At 35.5% G+C, this 16546-nt stretch overlaps 1 protein-coding gene across 2 annotated transcripts in view; it reads left to right on the plus strand.

Moving 5' to 3' along the window:
- The window catches only part of LOC145267073 (transmembrane protein 232-like), a 288020-nt gene that overhangs the window by 211651 nt on the left and 59823 nt on the right, over positions 1-16546 (plus strand). For both annotated transcript variants that reach the window (XM_080123035.1, XM_080123034.1), the window contains exons 5-6: positions 2043-2200; positions 9657-9756. In XM_080123035.1, coding sequence (XP_079979161.1) covers positions 2043-2200; positions 9657-9756 — 258 coding nt within the window. The remainder of the gene's footprint in view (positions 1-2042; positions 2201-9656; positions 9757-16546) is intronic.

Below are 16546 nucleotides of genomic sequence, written 5' to 3' on the forward strand. Positions count from 1 at the left end.
TTTGTTTTTGTTTTTGCGAGACGTTTTGAATGAATTCAATTATTTACGAAAATGTATTTTTACCTAAATGCGAGTTGGGGATAATTTTCCCTTTAACCAATTTGGTACCCCCATATGGGGAGCGGCATATATATTGTTTTTAAAATATAATTATCTACTGACACGTGTTTCGTTGACTACTCACCAGAGTGGCTTAATCTAGCAAGATTCGAAATCGGGACTCCACGTTAATGAGCTTAAACTCTTAATCCGCTCGCCCACCTCGAACGGAGCACTCACTATAAAAGCGGTGGGCTAATGTTTTTGAAAACGGACATTTGTTGAGGTCATTTGTGAGTGCCGCTTTCATGGGATGATGGGTAGAACGCCAACTATCAACGCGATTGTACATAAATGCTAAATTTTAAGAAAGTATAGTGGGTTTATGAAATATTGTAATGTAATGTGATTATCAATAACTCAATTATATATTATTGAAAATTTTATTTATGCTTTTATAGTATACTCGTATATGAATAAATTTTATTAAAGTAAAAAAGAGAAGAAAAAAAAAAGATGAGAGAGATCAGCTGAAGAGAGCTTGATATTGGGACCTGAAACGGTTCCATATTATCAGTTTTGAAGCCAAAGATACCGATGCCTTATCTTATCTACACTTCTGAAAATAAAAAATAATATATATATATATGAACAAATGATTAATAAAATATGTTAAAAGACATCTTGAAAAAGAGTTAAAAACATATTTAATTTTAAAAAAGAAAGGAAGCACAAGATAAGTGGACAGTCCTTAATCCGCGGAGTTTCGAAGAAATACTCTCCTTCTCATCAGAGGGCAGGAATTAGCAAATTTTACCATTTTTGGATTTTTACCCTTCACCGGACTATCCATTCATGTGAAATCTTTTTATTATTTTTCTTTTGCCTCCTGTTCCCCTTACCTCACCCTTTTTTTTAACCAAGTAAGATCTTTGACTTACTTGTAGTTTCATTAAATACTTTTATATGCAAAATCCGATCCTGAATTTTGCTAATTCCTGCCCTCTGATGAGAAGGAGAGTATTTCTTCGAAACTCCGCGGATTAAGGACTATCCACTTATCTTGTGCTTCCTTTTTCAAAATTAAATATGTTTTTAACTCTTTTTCAAGATGTCTTTTAACATATTTTATTAATCATTTGTTCATATTATAAGCTCTATTTCCTTTTCGGTTTTATTGAGCTTTTTATATCTGGCTGAGTTTTTACTTGTAAATATTAACTCTTTAATATTTATAATATATTTTAAGTTTACAATTTTGATTACCTTAGTAAACTTATTGTAACTTTTATTATATATATATATATATATATATATATATATATATATATATATATATATATATATATATATATATGTTTATTTTAGAAATGTTATTGATTGCAATATATACCATTTTTTATTTCAGAAATTATAGGGAGTTTATGAAATATTGTAATTTAATTTGGATATCAATAACTTAATTATTATTGATACAAAAAAAACAAAAAAAAACATTCAATAAGAATAAAGCTCAATGCATCTGTTTTATAGTAGCAGCAAATAGTATAAAATTTTGCTCATTTGCTAAAGCTGAAGAGCTACGAAGACGGAAATGCTACCATTAAAACGATCGATCTTTTATGTACCAGAATTTATTTTTCTACATAGTCACCACCATTCTTAATGCACTTCTCCCAGGAATGAACAATGCCTTTGCATGAGCGGCCGGATCATGCTTTGTCATACAAGGGTTTTTTTTAACTAAAAAAAGGAGGCTTTAAGAGCTACAATGACGGAAGTGGTACTATTAAAACGATCGATCTTTTATGTACCAGAATTTATTTTTCTACATAGTCACCACCATTCTTAATGCACTTTTACTAGTGATGAACGATAGAGCGCACTTTATTTTTATATCCCTGTTCCCAGGCAATGCCGGGTTGTGCTGCTAGTTATATCATAAATATTGTTTTTTGTTTCGTTTTTAATTTTTTATTGATTTTTTTTTTTGTTCTTTGCAGAATGTCTGCATTATTTGCTGCTGTCCCTTGGTCAAGCGCCCATTCACGCGAACCAATTGGTGTCTTTATTGTTTCTGGCCGAGACCCTGCTATACTTATTGCGGACAGAGTCCCTAGAGCAACAATTCCTACGAAGCACAGAAATAAAACTACTCAAGGTAATTTCAAAACAGATACTCTTGTGTTATGCATACCTCCCTGCAGGGGCACACAGGGTAACCTTGAGTGTATCCTCCCCAACAGACTAAAGTATGTTTTCATTCGATTTGTTTTTCATACGAGGTGCCTTCAATAAGTTTCCAGACTTTTTTGTGCAAGCATTTAAAATTGTCGTAGACTCTTGAAAATTCAGTATGTTATTGGCATACATCTCATGAGATGACTGGCTAATTTTTATGATTTCAAGTTCAAATGATAAGCTACAGCAGGAATTGGAACACACCCTACTAAAGCTTGATTGTCAGAGCTGGTGAACTTCAAAAATGCAATCTGGATGTGAGGACATGCTAGAAGAACAATATGCAATGAAATTCTGTTTTACACTTGAAAAAATGCCACAGAAACATATGGAATGCTTCAGACTGCTTTTGGACTATTTTGCATGAATCGAGCATCAGTTTTTGAGTGGCATAAAAGATTTGAGGAAGGCAGGAATGATGAGAGGTGTGGGAGGAGTAAGGAAGTTAGAACACCAGAATTGATTGGCCAAATAAAAACTTTCATGGATAAGGACCATGCCGTGTGTCTATAGAGATAATAAGTGTACCGTTTGATGTCAGTGTTGAGAACTGTACACACAATTATTCACTAGGAACTGAAGATGCGAAAAGTTTGTGCAAAGTTTGTCTCGAGGGTGCTCAGAGGACATCAGAAAGAAAGACGTCATGACAGCAGGAAGATGGTCGAGCTGATCAATTCAAATACCACAGTTTTTGATGCTCTAGTGACCTGCGATGAAAGCTGGATATACTGCTATGACCCAGACACCAATAGACAGAGTTCTCAATGTAAGTATACTGGTTCTCCCAGACCCAAGAAGATCAGACAGAGCAAATCCACCTAGAAACTTATGATGATCCCTTTTTTTTTGACAGCACGGGCATGATCTACATGCAGTGGATTCCCACTGGACAATCAACAAGGAATATTGTTGAGATTTTAAAGAAGTTCAGGAAGAGATTCTGTCAGAAGAGGCCCATACTTTTCAGATCGGGTCAGTGGCATTTTAACCAGGACAATGCACCAGTCCACAACTCCATTATTGTCACAGACTATTTCACCAAGATGGGCATCAAGACAGTTCCTCACCCTCTCTATAATCCAGACCTTGCTTCCTGTGATTTTTGGTTATTCCCTAAGCTCAAGGAAAATCTCAGAGGTTGTCGTTATGAGACAACTGAAATGAAAGAGGCTGTAACGACTGTCATTGACATACTCACACAAGAGGACTTACATGGGGCCTTCCAGAAGTTGTTGAAACGGTAAATTTATTATAAGATCTAGAAATTTCTTGTTAAGTTTTGTTTTTAACATCTGGTATACGGCGCCATACAATCAAATGTTCAAAATGAAACTTGGCAAGAAATTCCTAGATCTTATCGAAAAGCACTTTCCTGCAACCAATCCCTTACACAAAATTTTCAATAAAAATAACCTAAAGTTATCCTACAGCTGCTGCGAAAATTTAGAGATGATAATTAAAGCACATAATAACAAAATATTAAATAAAAGCAATGAAAACAACAACAAAATAAACAATAAAAAAGTGGACACCATGACAAAAATTAAACTAACACACAGGACACATATGTAACTAGTAGAAATAATAATAATAATAATAATAATAATAATAATAATAATAATAATAATAATAATAATAATAATAATAAACCAACTCCGGACAACAAAAACCATACTAGAAATAAAAGTAAAAATACTAATACCGAACAAGATAAATGCAACTGTAGATACTGCACACATTGCCCACTTCAAAATAAATGTCTAACCAAAAGAATAGTTTACCAGGCCACAATATTTGCAAAAGAAAACCCGAATAACAAGAAATATTACGTAGTTATGACTTCCTTAGATTTCAAAACTCGATATTATGACCACAAAAGTACATTCAACAATAAAAAAACACCGTATGAAAACAATGCTAGCAAATAAATACTGTAGAGACCTAGACGATCCATGTAGATTATGCCTTCATGAAAAATTTGCTATCCTATACTTTAAAGAACCCCAACATCTATTAAACTGTAGGAGAGGAATAGCAAACAACTGTGTTCACAGGAGAAAATTTACTCTAGGATAGAAATACGAAATAATTTTAGAACTAACAATAACAATAGAAAATAAACAAATAAAAAATAAAAAAATAAATAAATAAATAAACATGCATATGCATAAACTATCACACATTATACATATATATATATATATATATATATATATATATATATATATATATAAACTCACATATATAAAAAAAACAAACATTTAACCTAGATTTAAAATAGGTCAAAACACTAGATATCTACGCTAAATAGCACACACAAAGGAGCGGGTCAACTGGGCCTTTGTCCTGTAAGTGCCTGCTCATTGGCTGATTAGGAAGGGTGTGGTGGATACTAGAAAGCTGATTGGCAAACTAAAAACTCAATAGAAGGTGCGTAAATACCTCGGATATCTTTGCACTGAGACTAACCTACACTCCTCCATCCCCTCTAACTACTTTAACATGCCTGGATATCTTCCACTCTGCCGTAAGGACTCTGACAGACATATGCACAGACTTGGAGTCTACATTCGTAACATCCTCCCCTTGACTATAGAAACAAACCTAGGATTGGACAAACATGCAACATAACATTAGCTACTTTCATTTTCTCTACCGCTCCTCTCAACCCAGGACTGCACCATAATAAACAAAGTCTCTGACAGACTAGACACAGCACTTTCCCTCGACACTAGCGCACAAGTACATGTATTTGGTGACTTTAATGTCCACCACAAAAACTGGGTTGGATTCTCTACTCACACAGATGCAGCAGGCAGCACAACACATAGCTATATCTCACTCCCTATCACAAATGGTTACGTTTTCAACCCATTTCCCTGACCAGCAAGAACAACATGCATCACTTCTAGATCTGTTTCTGACCACAGTTTCCGATGATTGTATAATGAATGCTGAAAGCCCACTTGCGAACACTGATCATGCAGTGATAATGGTCGAAATTGCCCTAAACTCTAGACCCAAAACTGAAGAGCCAGTGCTCAAAACAACGAGATATTATAAAATGGCTGACTGGGAAGCCATCAGAGATCTTATCAGAGATGCCCCATGGGGAAATATTTTTTCCCTTCCTGCTGAATAGTGCGCAAATGAGACCACTGAATGGTTCAAAATGGCAATTGAAGCACATGTTCCCATGCGGAAATTTTATAGCAAGCCCCACTCTCCCCAATGGTGCCATTGCTCAAAGGCAGCATGCGTACCACAGATTTAATCGACATAAGTCCAGTTCAAACAGACAGAAGTATATAGAAGCTAGAAGTAACGTTAAGAGAGAATTTACTGAAACCACTAAAAAATGCATCGAAGCACAAATATTAGGAACTCGTGACTTCTGAAAAATCTACAACAGTGTAGTAAATAATGGGCAATCAACAATTCCCCCACTAACCAACAATCACAAGGTTGTTTGCCCAGCAACCGAGAAGGCTAACATGCTTGCCAGTCTGTTTACCTCAACCTCCACACTGGACCCTTCCAACCACCCCCTACCTGACTTTCCTTTGCGGACAGATGTCACACTAGACGATCTGAAAATCAGCCCTGCTCAGGTGCATGCTATCATAAAAAAACGTAGCTCCAGTTCTCTCCAAACTCTACAACAAATGCCTTAATGAATCTTGCTTTCCAGGCTGTTGGAAAACTGCTTCTGTGGTACCAGTATTCAAGAATTCTGGCGAAAGAACTGACCAATCAAATTATCGCCCCATTAGCCTCCTCCCACTTTTCACCAAAATATTTGAGTCCATAATTAACCATGCTCTAGTGCATCACCTTACAGATGCTAAACTTTTGACTGACCAACAATATAGATTTAGACAAGCCCGTTTCACAGCAGACATCCTAACTGTAATCTTTGAATGTATATACCATCCACTGGACAAAGCGGGGGGGGGAGCAGAGCGGTAGCTCTAGATATATCTAAGGCTTTTGACAGGGTATGGCATGAGGGTCATACAGTATCACTGGTAGAATACTTAACATAATTAAGTCCTTCTTAGATAAGAGAAAAATTCAGGTTGTCCTCGATGGTCGTACATCTAAACAATATGATATAAATGCGGGAGTGCCTCAAGGGTCTATTCTTGGACTTCTATTGTTCCTAATATTTATTAATGACCTCCCTGATAAAATTGCCTCTGAGATGGGTATATATGCTGATGACACCACACTCTATAACAGGCACGATAGGAAAACAAATAAACACATATCTAAAGAAATGGCAGAAACACTAGAGGCTGACCTCCAAACTGTAGTGGAATGGGGACAAAAATGGATGGTCACATTCAATGCCGCCAAGACTAAACTGGTTTCCTTCAATAATTACAAGAAATCTTCTCTGCCACAAATAGCAATGACAAGTGACTCTTTATCTGAGAGTACATCTTTCAAACTCCTTGGCCTATGTTCACAGGAAACATGAGTTGGAACAATTACATTGAAAACATTGCCAGGGCCGCTGCCAAGAAGGTAGGCTCTCTCTACCGTGCTAGAAAACTACTAACACCCGAAAGTATCCTGTACCTCTATAAGGCCACCATTCGCCCATGTATGGAGTATTGCTGTCACATTTGGGCTGGTGCATCTGCTACTAGTCTCTCGCTCCTAGACAAAGTTCAAAAGAGAGTTGCCAATCTGATAGGCCCTGAACTGGCATCTAAGCTTCAGCCTCTGTCCCATCAATGAAACGTTGCATCCCTCTGCCTGTTCTACAAGTATTTTAGTGGTGAATGCTTTGGCAAACTGCAGACACTTGTGCCCCCACGACGTAGACACCCTTGACAAACCCAACAGGCAGCTAAATCCCACCCCCACACAGTAGAGATCCCTAGATGTAAAAGATCTTTCTACTCCAGTAGTTTCTTCCCCAGAACCGCTAGACTCTGGAATTCCATTCCAGGTCCCTGCTTCCCCAACTGTACTGACATGCAGAAGTTCAAGTGTAACGTAAACTGACATCTTGCTGCCCAAATCCCTACATAGTACCCCAGTAGTTGTTGCCCCTGATAGTAGCCCCCTACACCAAAGTGGCAATTTGCCTTGTTTGGGGTGAAAATGTAATAAAAAAAAAAATTTTTTAATAAAAAATATAAAAACGCGAGACAACCACAAAATTCTCGCATAAGCCTGATGAATCCTAGCATGGATGAAACGCAGAATATTCTGTGTCGCTTAATCGCCATATATATTTTATAACTTACTACCTAGCTCTACCTACGTATTGAGCACTGCTGAAGTAAATACTCAAAGTTTACGCATAAATTTATACTTTCGTATATTAATTTATGTGAGTAAATGAAGTAGTTATATATATATATACTAGACTACCCCTGACCCGTTGGGTCAGTATGTTATATTAGCTATGGAATTCATGTATGAGTGTAACACTTGTAACGTAAAGAAAATAGCTTTTTTTTACATAACAGAAACATTTCTTCTTTATTTTTATCATCGTTCATTTCTGTATTACGTTTCAGTTATTTTAAACCCCACTCTTTCCATGTTAAATAATAATTTCGAAATAATAACGTTAATAGTTCAGTGTGCAGGTAAAAATCTGCAAAAGAAGCAATTTGTGTTTATTTGTTTACGTTGTTATGGGTTAAAGTTTATGCACGCATGCGCAACCGGATGTCGTAAACCGGAAAGTGGGTTACATATATCGTTACAAGGTCATATGAGTTTTATATATATATATATATATATATATATATATATATATATATATATGTGTGTGTGTGTGTGTGTGTGTGTGTATGTGTGTGTGCGCGTGCGTGTGTATAAAATCAAGAAATAAAAATTAAGTTTATGAGCCTAAAGCTTTTGTAAATTCGAAGTGAATATAAACATGGTAATATATATTATTTAAATATTTTTACATGCTTAATATTAAATTATCTATAGACATAACATGTTTCGAATTTTCACTTCTAGTCAGTATAGCTAACCTTATTAGAGACTCGAACTCACGACCGCTCGATATGTAGCCTGACATTTTAACACTGGACCACAGGATCCCAACAATTCTATACACGGTTTTTATCGCATTTTAAATGTAAGATTGTTGATTTATTTATTTGAAATAAATATATCACAGAATCGCTTATAAAAAATAAATAAATCAACAATTTTACATTTAATATGAGATAAAAACCATGCAAAAGCTTGCTGAGATACCTTAGTCTAGTGGTAAAACATCAGGCTACATATCAAGTGATACTGAGTTCGAGTTTAGCTATACTGACGAGAAGTGAAACTTTGAAACATGTCATGTCTATAGATAACTTAATTTTATGCATGTAAAAATATTTAAATAAATATTTTCATAATAATTACAAATAATCCGCCCCAGAAATGTGGGACGACTAGAATATAAACAAAGGGCAGATAACATCTCCCTTTAAAGCATTCAGGGAGTGAAAAAAAAATACCACAGAATCGCTTATAAAAAATAAATAAATCAACAACCTTATATATATTACCATGTTTTTGATAGACAAGCAAGTAAGCGTGCAAGGACGCCCAATCGTCTGCAGGGTTTTATAATTATTAAGATTAATGCAAATACTGGTGGAGGTTGTGAATTAGTTTAAACAATCGTCTATTGTACTTTACATCTGGGTAATAACAATTTCCATGGGTTTGTATTACTGTACACATAGATTCGAAAAAGTTGTCAAAAAACAAATATAGAACAAATAAATGTTATCAAAGGCAAGATAAGTTACTTTTCTACCTAACTGGATATATTTTTTGTGTTTTTATTCAGTGTAACATGTTTATTCAGCTCGAAAAACATGCAGTGTTTACCGATGTTTTGGAAAATTCAAAATGGCAGCCGACTCTCTCTCGGAGAGGGTACGTTTGGGAAAAAGGTATTATAAATAATAAACTAGACAAAATACTGTTAGAAAACAGCCGAATATATGTCAACTTATGTCACGGTAATATATTGAGCGAATTTCTAACAGTATTTTGTCTAGTTTATTATTTATAATACCTTTTCCCAAACGTACCCTCTCCGAGAGAGAGTCGGCTGCCATTTTGAATTTTCCAATACATCGGTAAACACTGCATGTTTTTCGAGCTGAATAAACATGTTACACTGAATAAAAACACAAAAAAATATATCCAGTTAGGTAGAAAAGTAACTTATCTTGCCTTTGATAACATTTATTTGTTATATATTTGTTTTTTGACAACTTTTTCGAATCTATGTGTGCAGTAATACAAACCCATTTCCATTAATTAAAAAAAAACAAAAAAACAATCATATAAATTGGTATTTTTTATTCATGCCTTGCTTTCCACAGGTTTGTCAAATCCTCTTCACGCGACTCTATTTCCACAAAATGGCGAATCATCTCCAAGAATGCTTTGAGTTCAAAGAGAGGCTCTCGTGTTATTTACGAGGTAAGCAAAACTGGTTACTATGTTGTATAGTTAACAATAAAAAGGGGGTGAAAAGGGGAGGGTTTGGTACGTTTCAGCGTAGCAGATTCGGCATGTGGCCGATTCGATGTGTGGCCGATTCAGCGTCAAATTAGCACTTCGTCATTAGTGTCAAAGTTTTTTTTTTTTTATATTTTTAAAATTATTTCAGTAAACGAAGATATTTTTCTTTGAAGAAAAAAGAAATAAAAATTATTAAAAGAAAAAAATTCAATTTTATTTTTTAAAAAAATGAACTTAAAAATAACCCTGTTTTATTTAAAACACGGGTTATTTTTAAGTTCATTTTTTTTTTTTTAAATCAAATTCAATTTTTTTCTTTTAATAAAAAAAAACAGACACCAACACTCAGTCATGTAGAGGACTAGGATATAATAATCCTAATCCCGTTACAAAATAAAATAATGAAACGAATGGAATGAAGGAAACAAAAACTTAATTGATGGATAAGATAAACGTGTCGTTTATTTATTGTTGAAAGAATGAATGTTTTAGATATAACACATGTTCATGTCCGCGCGGGTGTAACCATCGTTTGTTGCGGGACTGGTGATATAGAAAGAAAAGGAAATGTGTGTTCATCTCACATTCGGGTCACTATCGTTTGTTCGCGTGTGGAAAGAGAAGTGAATAATGTAATAGAACGAGGAATGGCAGTCCATCGTGTAGACAAAGACAAAGGATAGAGGGTTGGCATCAGTTAAACTGTGTGACATGTTAGCCGTCAGCTACGCGGTGGTGTTCTCTGGCACAAGTAATAGATAGAGAGAGAAAGAGTGAGAATGTCAATCCAGTTCATGGAGAGAGAAAGCGTATAAAGTGTACGCACTGTCTGTTGGCTTTTTGTCCCAATGAGTAGCAAATGGCGTGAGGCACACGCGTGCGTGTGCCTTTCGAAACGGCGGTGGCTGGTGCGCCGACTGTTCACCTCGGAAGGCAAGATGGAAAAAGGAAGAAGCCGCTTATTGCTCTTTCTTTTATAGGTGTTTCCGCTGATCTTTTGCGCATGTGTGGATTTCCTTTGAAAGGGGAAGTGACATTGCCCTTGTGTGTGTACGTGTGCACGTGTGTGAGTACATGTGTGTACGTTAGCGTGTGTGTGTGTGTGTGTCTGTGTATACACGTGAATGTGAGTGTATGTACGCGAACGTGAATATATGTACGTGTGTGGACGTGGGCGCGTATGTTTGTGTGCGCCTATGTATATGACAAGTAATATGGCTTGAAATGTGAACGCGTTTTGGTGTGAGACTAGGAAAGGCTCGCGCAGTCGTCAATAACGAGATTATATTTTCATATTGTTTTTTTTTTCTTAACTAAAAAAAACTCTAAAATATTTTTTAAGTTTTTAATCCTTAAAAGATTAATTAGAAAATAATTAACCAAAAAGAGTTTCGCAAAAACATGATTTTCTTTAAATAAAAATATAAAAATAAAAAAAAATAAAAACAACAAACAGAACAAGTGGTGTAAACATTAAAAATTTCGGACAGTATTTATTTAAAACACAATATTTTTATTACAATATTAGTTATGTAAAACACAATATTTTTATTACAATATTATTTACAAGAAGATTATATTTTCATATTGTTTTCTTTTTTTTAATTAAAAAAAAAAGGAGGGCGGAGTTGTACAACCATCACTCCCCATGCGTAATTTGAATACTGATAGGTTTTTTGAAATTTTTTCACTGGATTATTATTCAATAGCATGGGTGCCTCAGAGTTTCTTAAAGGGGCTTACATAATTATTTACTATAATAATTATTAAATACCTACAGACGCTAGTGTTTCATCCTTTCAGGAATCATCAGTGCAGGGTGTCATGATTAACACCGGTCGATATATACACACACACACACACACACACACACACACACACACACATATATATATATATATATATATATATATATATATATATATATATATATATATATATATATATATATACAGGGTGAACAGAAAGTCCTTGGACCATTTTTAGTTTTAAAATTAAATATTGTTAAAATCACTTTTTCTCTTTTCGAATAAAGTAAGTATTTAGTCTAACTATTGATCTAATTATTTTCAAGAAAGATATTAAAATAATTTTGTTTAAACTTTCAGAAAAATGAGCAAACGAGAGGCCATAATTCAGCTTCATTGCGCGGGGAGGACAAACTCAGAGATTATTAAGCTCTTGAAAGTGGCTAAATCCACTGTGTACCATGTTGTGAACAGATTTAAGGAACTTGATACATCTGAAGATCATCCTAGGAGTGGAAGACCTCGCACTGCTCGAAGAAAGAAGGTTTTTAAAGCTGTCCGAGAGAGGATAAGGAGGAACCCGAAGAGATCTGCAAGACAAATGGCTAAATACATGAATGTGAGCGTGACCTCGATGAGAACCATCGTAAAAAACGATCTCCAGTTGTCCCCCTACAAGATGAGAAAGACACAGTACCTCACACCTGCCCAAAAGCACAAGAGACTTGAAAGAGCAAAGCTTCTTCTTGAAGAACTGAAGGCTGGCACGGCAGAGCGAGAGATCGTTTTTTCTGATGAAAAACTCTTCACAATTAAAGCGACTGTTAACAATCAGAACGACAGAGTTTACGCAAAATCTTCAGCAGACATTGATGACTCCGTGAGAATAGTTTTCCGCCGACAAAAGCCGTCTTCCCTCATGGTGTGGGCATCAGTCTCCAAATCTTGGAAGTCACCTCTGATTTTTGTGGAGCAGGGGGTTAAGATCAACACAGATCGCTACATTAACGATATTTTGGTTCCGGCATTTGAAGAGATGAAGAAACACTTCAAAGATCAGCCTTTCACCTTCCAGCAAGATGGGGCACCATCCCACACCTCCAGAAAACCTCAGGACTGGTGCCAACGTCATTTTCCAAGATTCTGGAGAAAGGAGATGTGGCCTCCTGCATCGCCTGATTTGAATCCCATGGATTTTTCGGTGTGATCTTTGTTGGAGGCAAAGGTCTGTTCTGTTGCTCATCCAAGTGTTGATGCTTTGAATACATCTCTTCTAAGTGAATGGGCTAAAATACCTCAGGAAACGCTGCGTGCCTCGGTTGGTAACTTCAGACAGAGAATTGAAAGGAAGGGACATCACATTGAAAATAAATAATTTGAATTTATTCTTGGTTTCCTAACTTATAATTTTCATTCATGTTTAATTTATATTTTTGTAATTTTCTATTAATAAACCACTTTTGAATTGGTCCAAGGACTTTCTGTTCGCCCTGTATATACTAGCAAAAGTACCCGTCGTTCACTGGGTTCAAAAACAGCCTACAGAAAGACTCTGATTTATGAAAGTATGATAGGTTATGAAAAGGAAGGGTTGTAAAGAGATAGCTTCGAATTTGGGGGTATGAAAACCAAAGCAAAATATGATGAAAGTAAAAATAAAATAGATAAACCCCATAATTTATTATACCATACCTGTTCACACTGAAACACTTATCACAATATCTATGGATCTATATTAAAAAACCTTGTTAAACTTTGTGACATATTTCCATTCTATGGAGGTTAGGTGCGAACGAACACCCCATAATTTTATTATATCATATTTCTTCGAACTGAAACATAATTATCAAAGTATACTTACGCAAATAGATATAAAAAGTCTATATTAAAGTTTGTGCCTATTTCCATTCTATGGAGGCGAGGCGTGAACGCAGAACCCACAATTTTATTATACCACCCCTATTTAAGTTAAAACATACTTATCAAAGTATTCTTATGTACATTTATATCAAAAACACTTGTAAACGTTTTTTTTTAATTTTTAATTTTTTTATTTCCATACTTTGTGGACCAGGTGCGAACGCAGACCCCACAATATTAATGAACCACCGTTCTGCCAGATCATACATACCCATTGCTGTGTCTCGATACATCTTCTATCATTATATGTAATCAGTTTTCTAAAATAGTCAACCATATAAGAGCCTATTCGTGACCACACACACACACACACACACATACACACACACATTCAACTTTATATTATATATATATATATAAATGCATATATACATATATCTATCTATATATCTATAAAAGTGAACGTGTCTGTGTATCTGTGTATCTGTGCGTCTGTGTACATGTCCCTGCAAAATTTTTAGTCTTCAGACTCGAAATTTGATATACAGGGTACTGAGATTTGGGAAAATCGATGTGATCGGTTTTTGGGCAGAAATTTGGCGATTAAGGGGTCAAAGTTCAACGATTTGACCTTTGAGAACTCTACCAAACTCCTCTGACAATTTTGGGTCTACGCACTTGAAATTTTAGATATAGGTTCCTTGGACATGGATCTAACTTAATAACTTGATTTGAGCCCAAAACAATAAATTTTAAGGGGTCATAATAGGGGTCAAAGTTAAGAAAAAATTGACCTCTGCGGTCTCTTCCAAATTACTCAGACAATTTCTGGTCTAAATATTTGAAATTTTACATAAAGGGTATTCAGAGATAGGGTAAGCTTTTTCATCAGTTTGGGTCGAAAATTTTTAGTTACCAATATATAAATGTATGTATGCATGTCTGTTTGCATGTCTGTCTTAAATTTTCAATAGAGGCGACGGATTTTACCAAGATCATAGTATAATGGGGAAAGGAGTGGCTGGTTACTTTTAATGCATCTAAAACCAAGCTTCTTTCTTTACATCATCAACATTCTAATCCACATTTGTCATCAATTGAAATGAATGGCTCTCGTCTTCAGGAGGCCTCAAGTTTTGACAAGCTTCTGGGCTTGACCATTACTCCTGATCTTAAATGGAATACGTATATCAAATCTGTTGCCAAGGTTGCTGGAAAAATGGTGGGATCTTTCTATCGATCCGGTAGATATCTCACTGCTGATGCTATTCTCTATCTATATAAGAGCCAGGTACGTCCAAGGATGGAATACTATTGCCACATCTGGGCAGGAGCTGCTAGAAAGGACTTGTCCTGCCTTGATAGAGTTCAAAATAGACTTCGTAGCCTCGTAGGAGATGTCCTTTTCTCCTCCTTGCAACCTCTATCTCACAGAAGAGATGTTGCGAGTTTGTCTCTGATGTATCGTTATTTTCATGGAAAGTGTTCAACTGAGCTTCAATCTATGGTCCCCCCTCGCCAAACTTTCACAAGAAACACTCGTCTAGCTGTAAACACTATCAATAATTTCCCCCACTCTTTATCTGTGCCTAAACCTAAACGTAGATTCCATGAACAAAGCTTCTTTCTTAGAACTGCACGCCTGTGGAATTGTCTTCCGTTTTCCTGCTTTCCGGCTGACTACAATATGGTTGTGTTCAAGTCTAAAGTAAATAAGTTCTTGATGAGCCGTTCCATATAAGTTATTAAATTTACCAAATTTTCATTACTAATGATTACTATATTGACCAATTTCTACTGTACACTCTTTAACCCTTATCCTTGAGTGGCCTCTGGGCCTTGATAATGTGGTGATGCCTTTGTAAAAAAAAAAAAAAAAAAAAAAAAATTTGACTGGTTCCCTGTTTTTTTTACTTACATGAAGGGGGGACAGCCCTTTTATCATGTAACACTCCCTGGACCATATAAAAATGTTGTTGACAATGGGAGAACACGCCCCTTTCGAAAATAGAATCGTTACATGAACCCGATCATTTGTTGATGTATATATATTTTTAAAGGTATGTATACACTCTCTGTATTTGTATGTTATATGTATCAGTGTGCGCACCTTTATGTCTTTCTAGATATAACACTTATATTTGCTGTATGTATACGATGGTATGCTAAAAGGAGTATGAATCGCATGCTTGCACTTGATTATATTGATGTTCAGCCGTGCTTATGAGCACAGTTGTACTTTCTAATATGCGCGGATGCATAATCGCCCGGATGCATAAGTAGTTCCCTTCTCTAATATGCGTGTTTGCTTTATGATATGTATATATGTAATTGAGTGCACATGTGCAATGGTATAACGATGCATATGTATGTAAGTCTGTATTTATGTAAGCATGGTATGGATCAGTGTTTGTGCGTAAGTGTATACTATCTATATGTATATGTGTATGTCTATATATGTATATGTACGTATGTATGTGTGTCTGTGGGTATATATGTGCTTATATTTGCACTTATGTTTAGATTTGACAAGTGGATATACAAGTAATCATTATATAAATAGTTAAAATTAACCTTGGGCGACCACATACCCAGCCCCACATTTAAATCAACTCTCCTCTTTATAAAAATATCTAATTAACCACAGTATATAAAGCACTCACTCAAACATCAATTCCAACTCAACGAACAACAAAACAAACTCATCCATAGATCGCCTCCAAACAGAAATATTTGTATTTTAAATAAAATTTAAACAAACATAATTGAACCAGATTAAACTACGACAACAAACGTATTTAACTGACTTATCTCAACTAACCAAGTCACCTTTAAATGTACACCCAAAATTAAAAGAACCCAACCTTAAACTCACTTAATTAAGTAACCCTCCAAACATTCCATATTTTCACACCATGACTCGTCTCTATCTCCACCTCATCAGCTCACCCATCCGCACAGCAAAAACACCCACCTATCACGAACACCCACCATTGAAAGTCACAAGAATATCCATTTCCCACTTGAACTTAAAATCAAGAGGTCAACCCTTTTAAAGAATACTAAAATACAATTTCCCCCTCCCCACTGAAAAAATTCCATTAAGAACCTGTATGCTCACCCAACTTTAACCCTCCCCC

The sequence above is a fragment of the Euprymna scolopes genome, chromosome 42 (assembly GCF_053919585.1).
Source record: "Euprymna scolopes isolate OS-2025 chromosome 42, ASM5391958v1, whole genome shotgun sequence".
NCBI lineage: Eukaryota > Metazoa > Mollusca > Cephalopoda > Sepiida > Sepiolidae > Euprymna > Euprymna scolopes.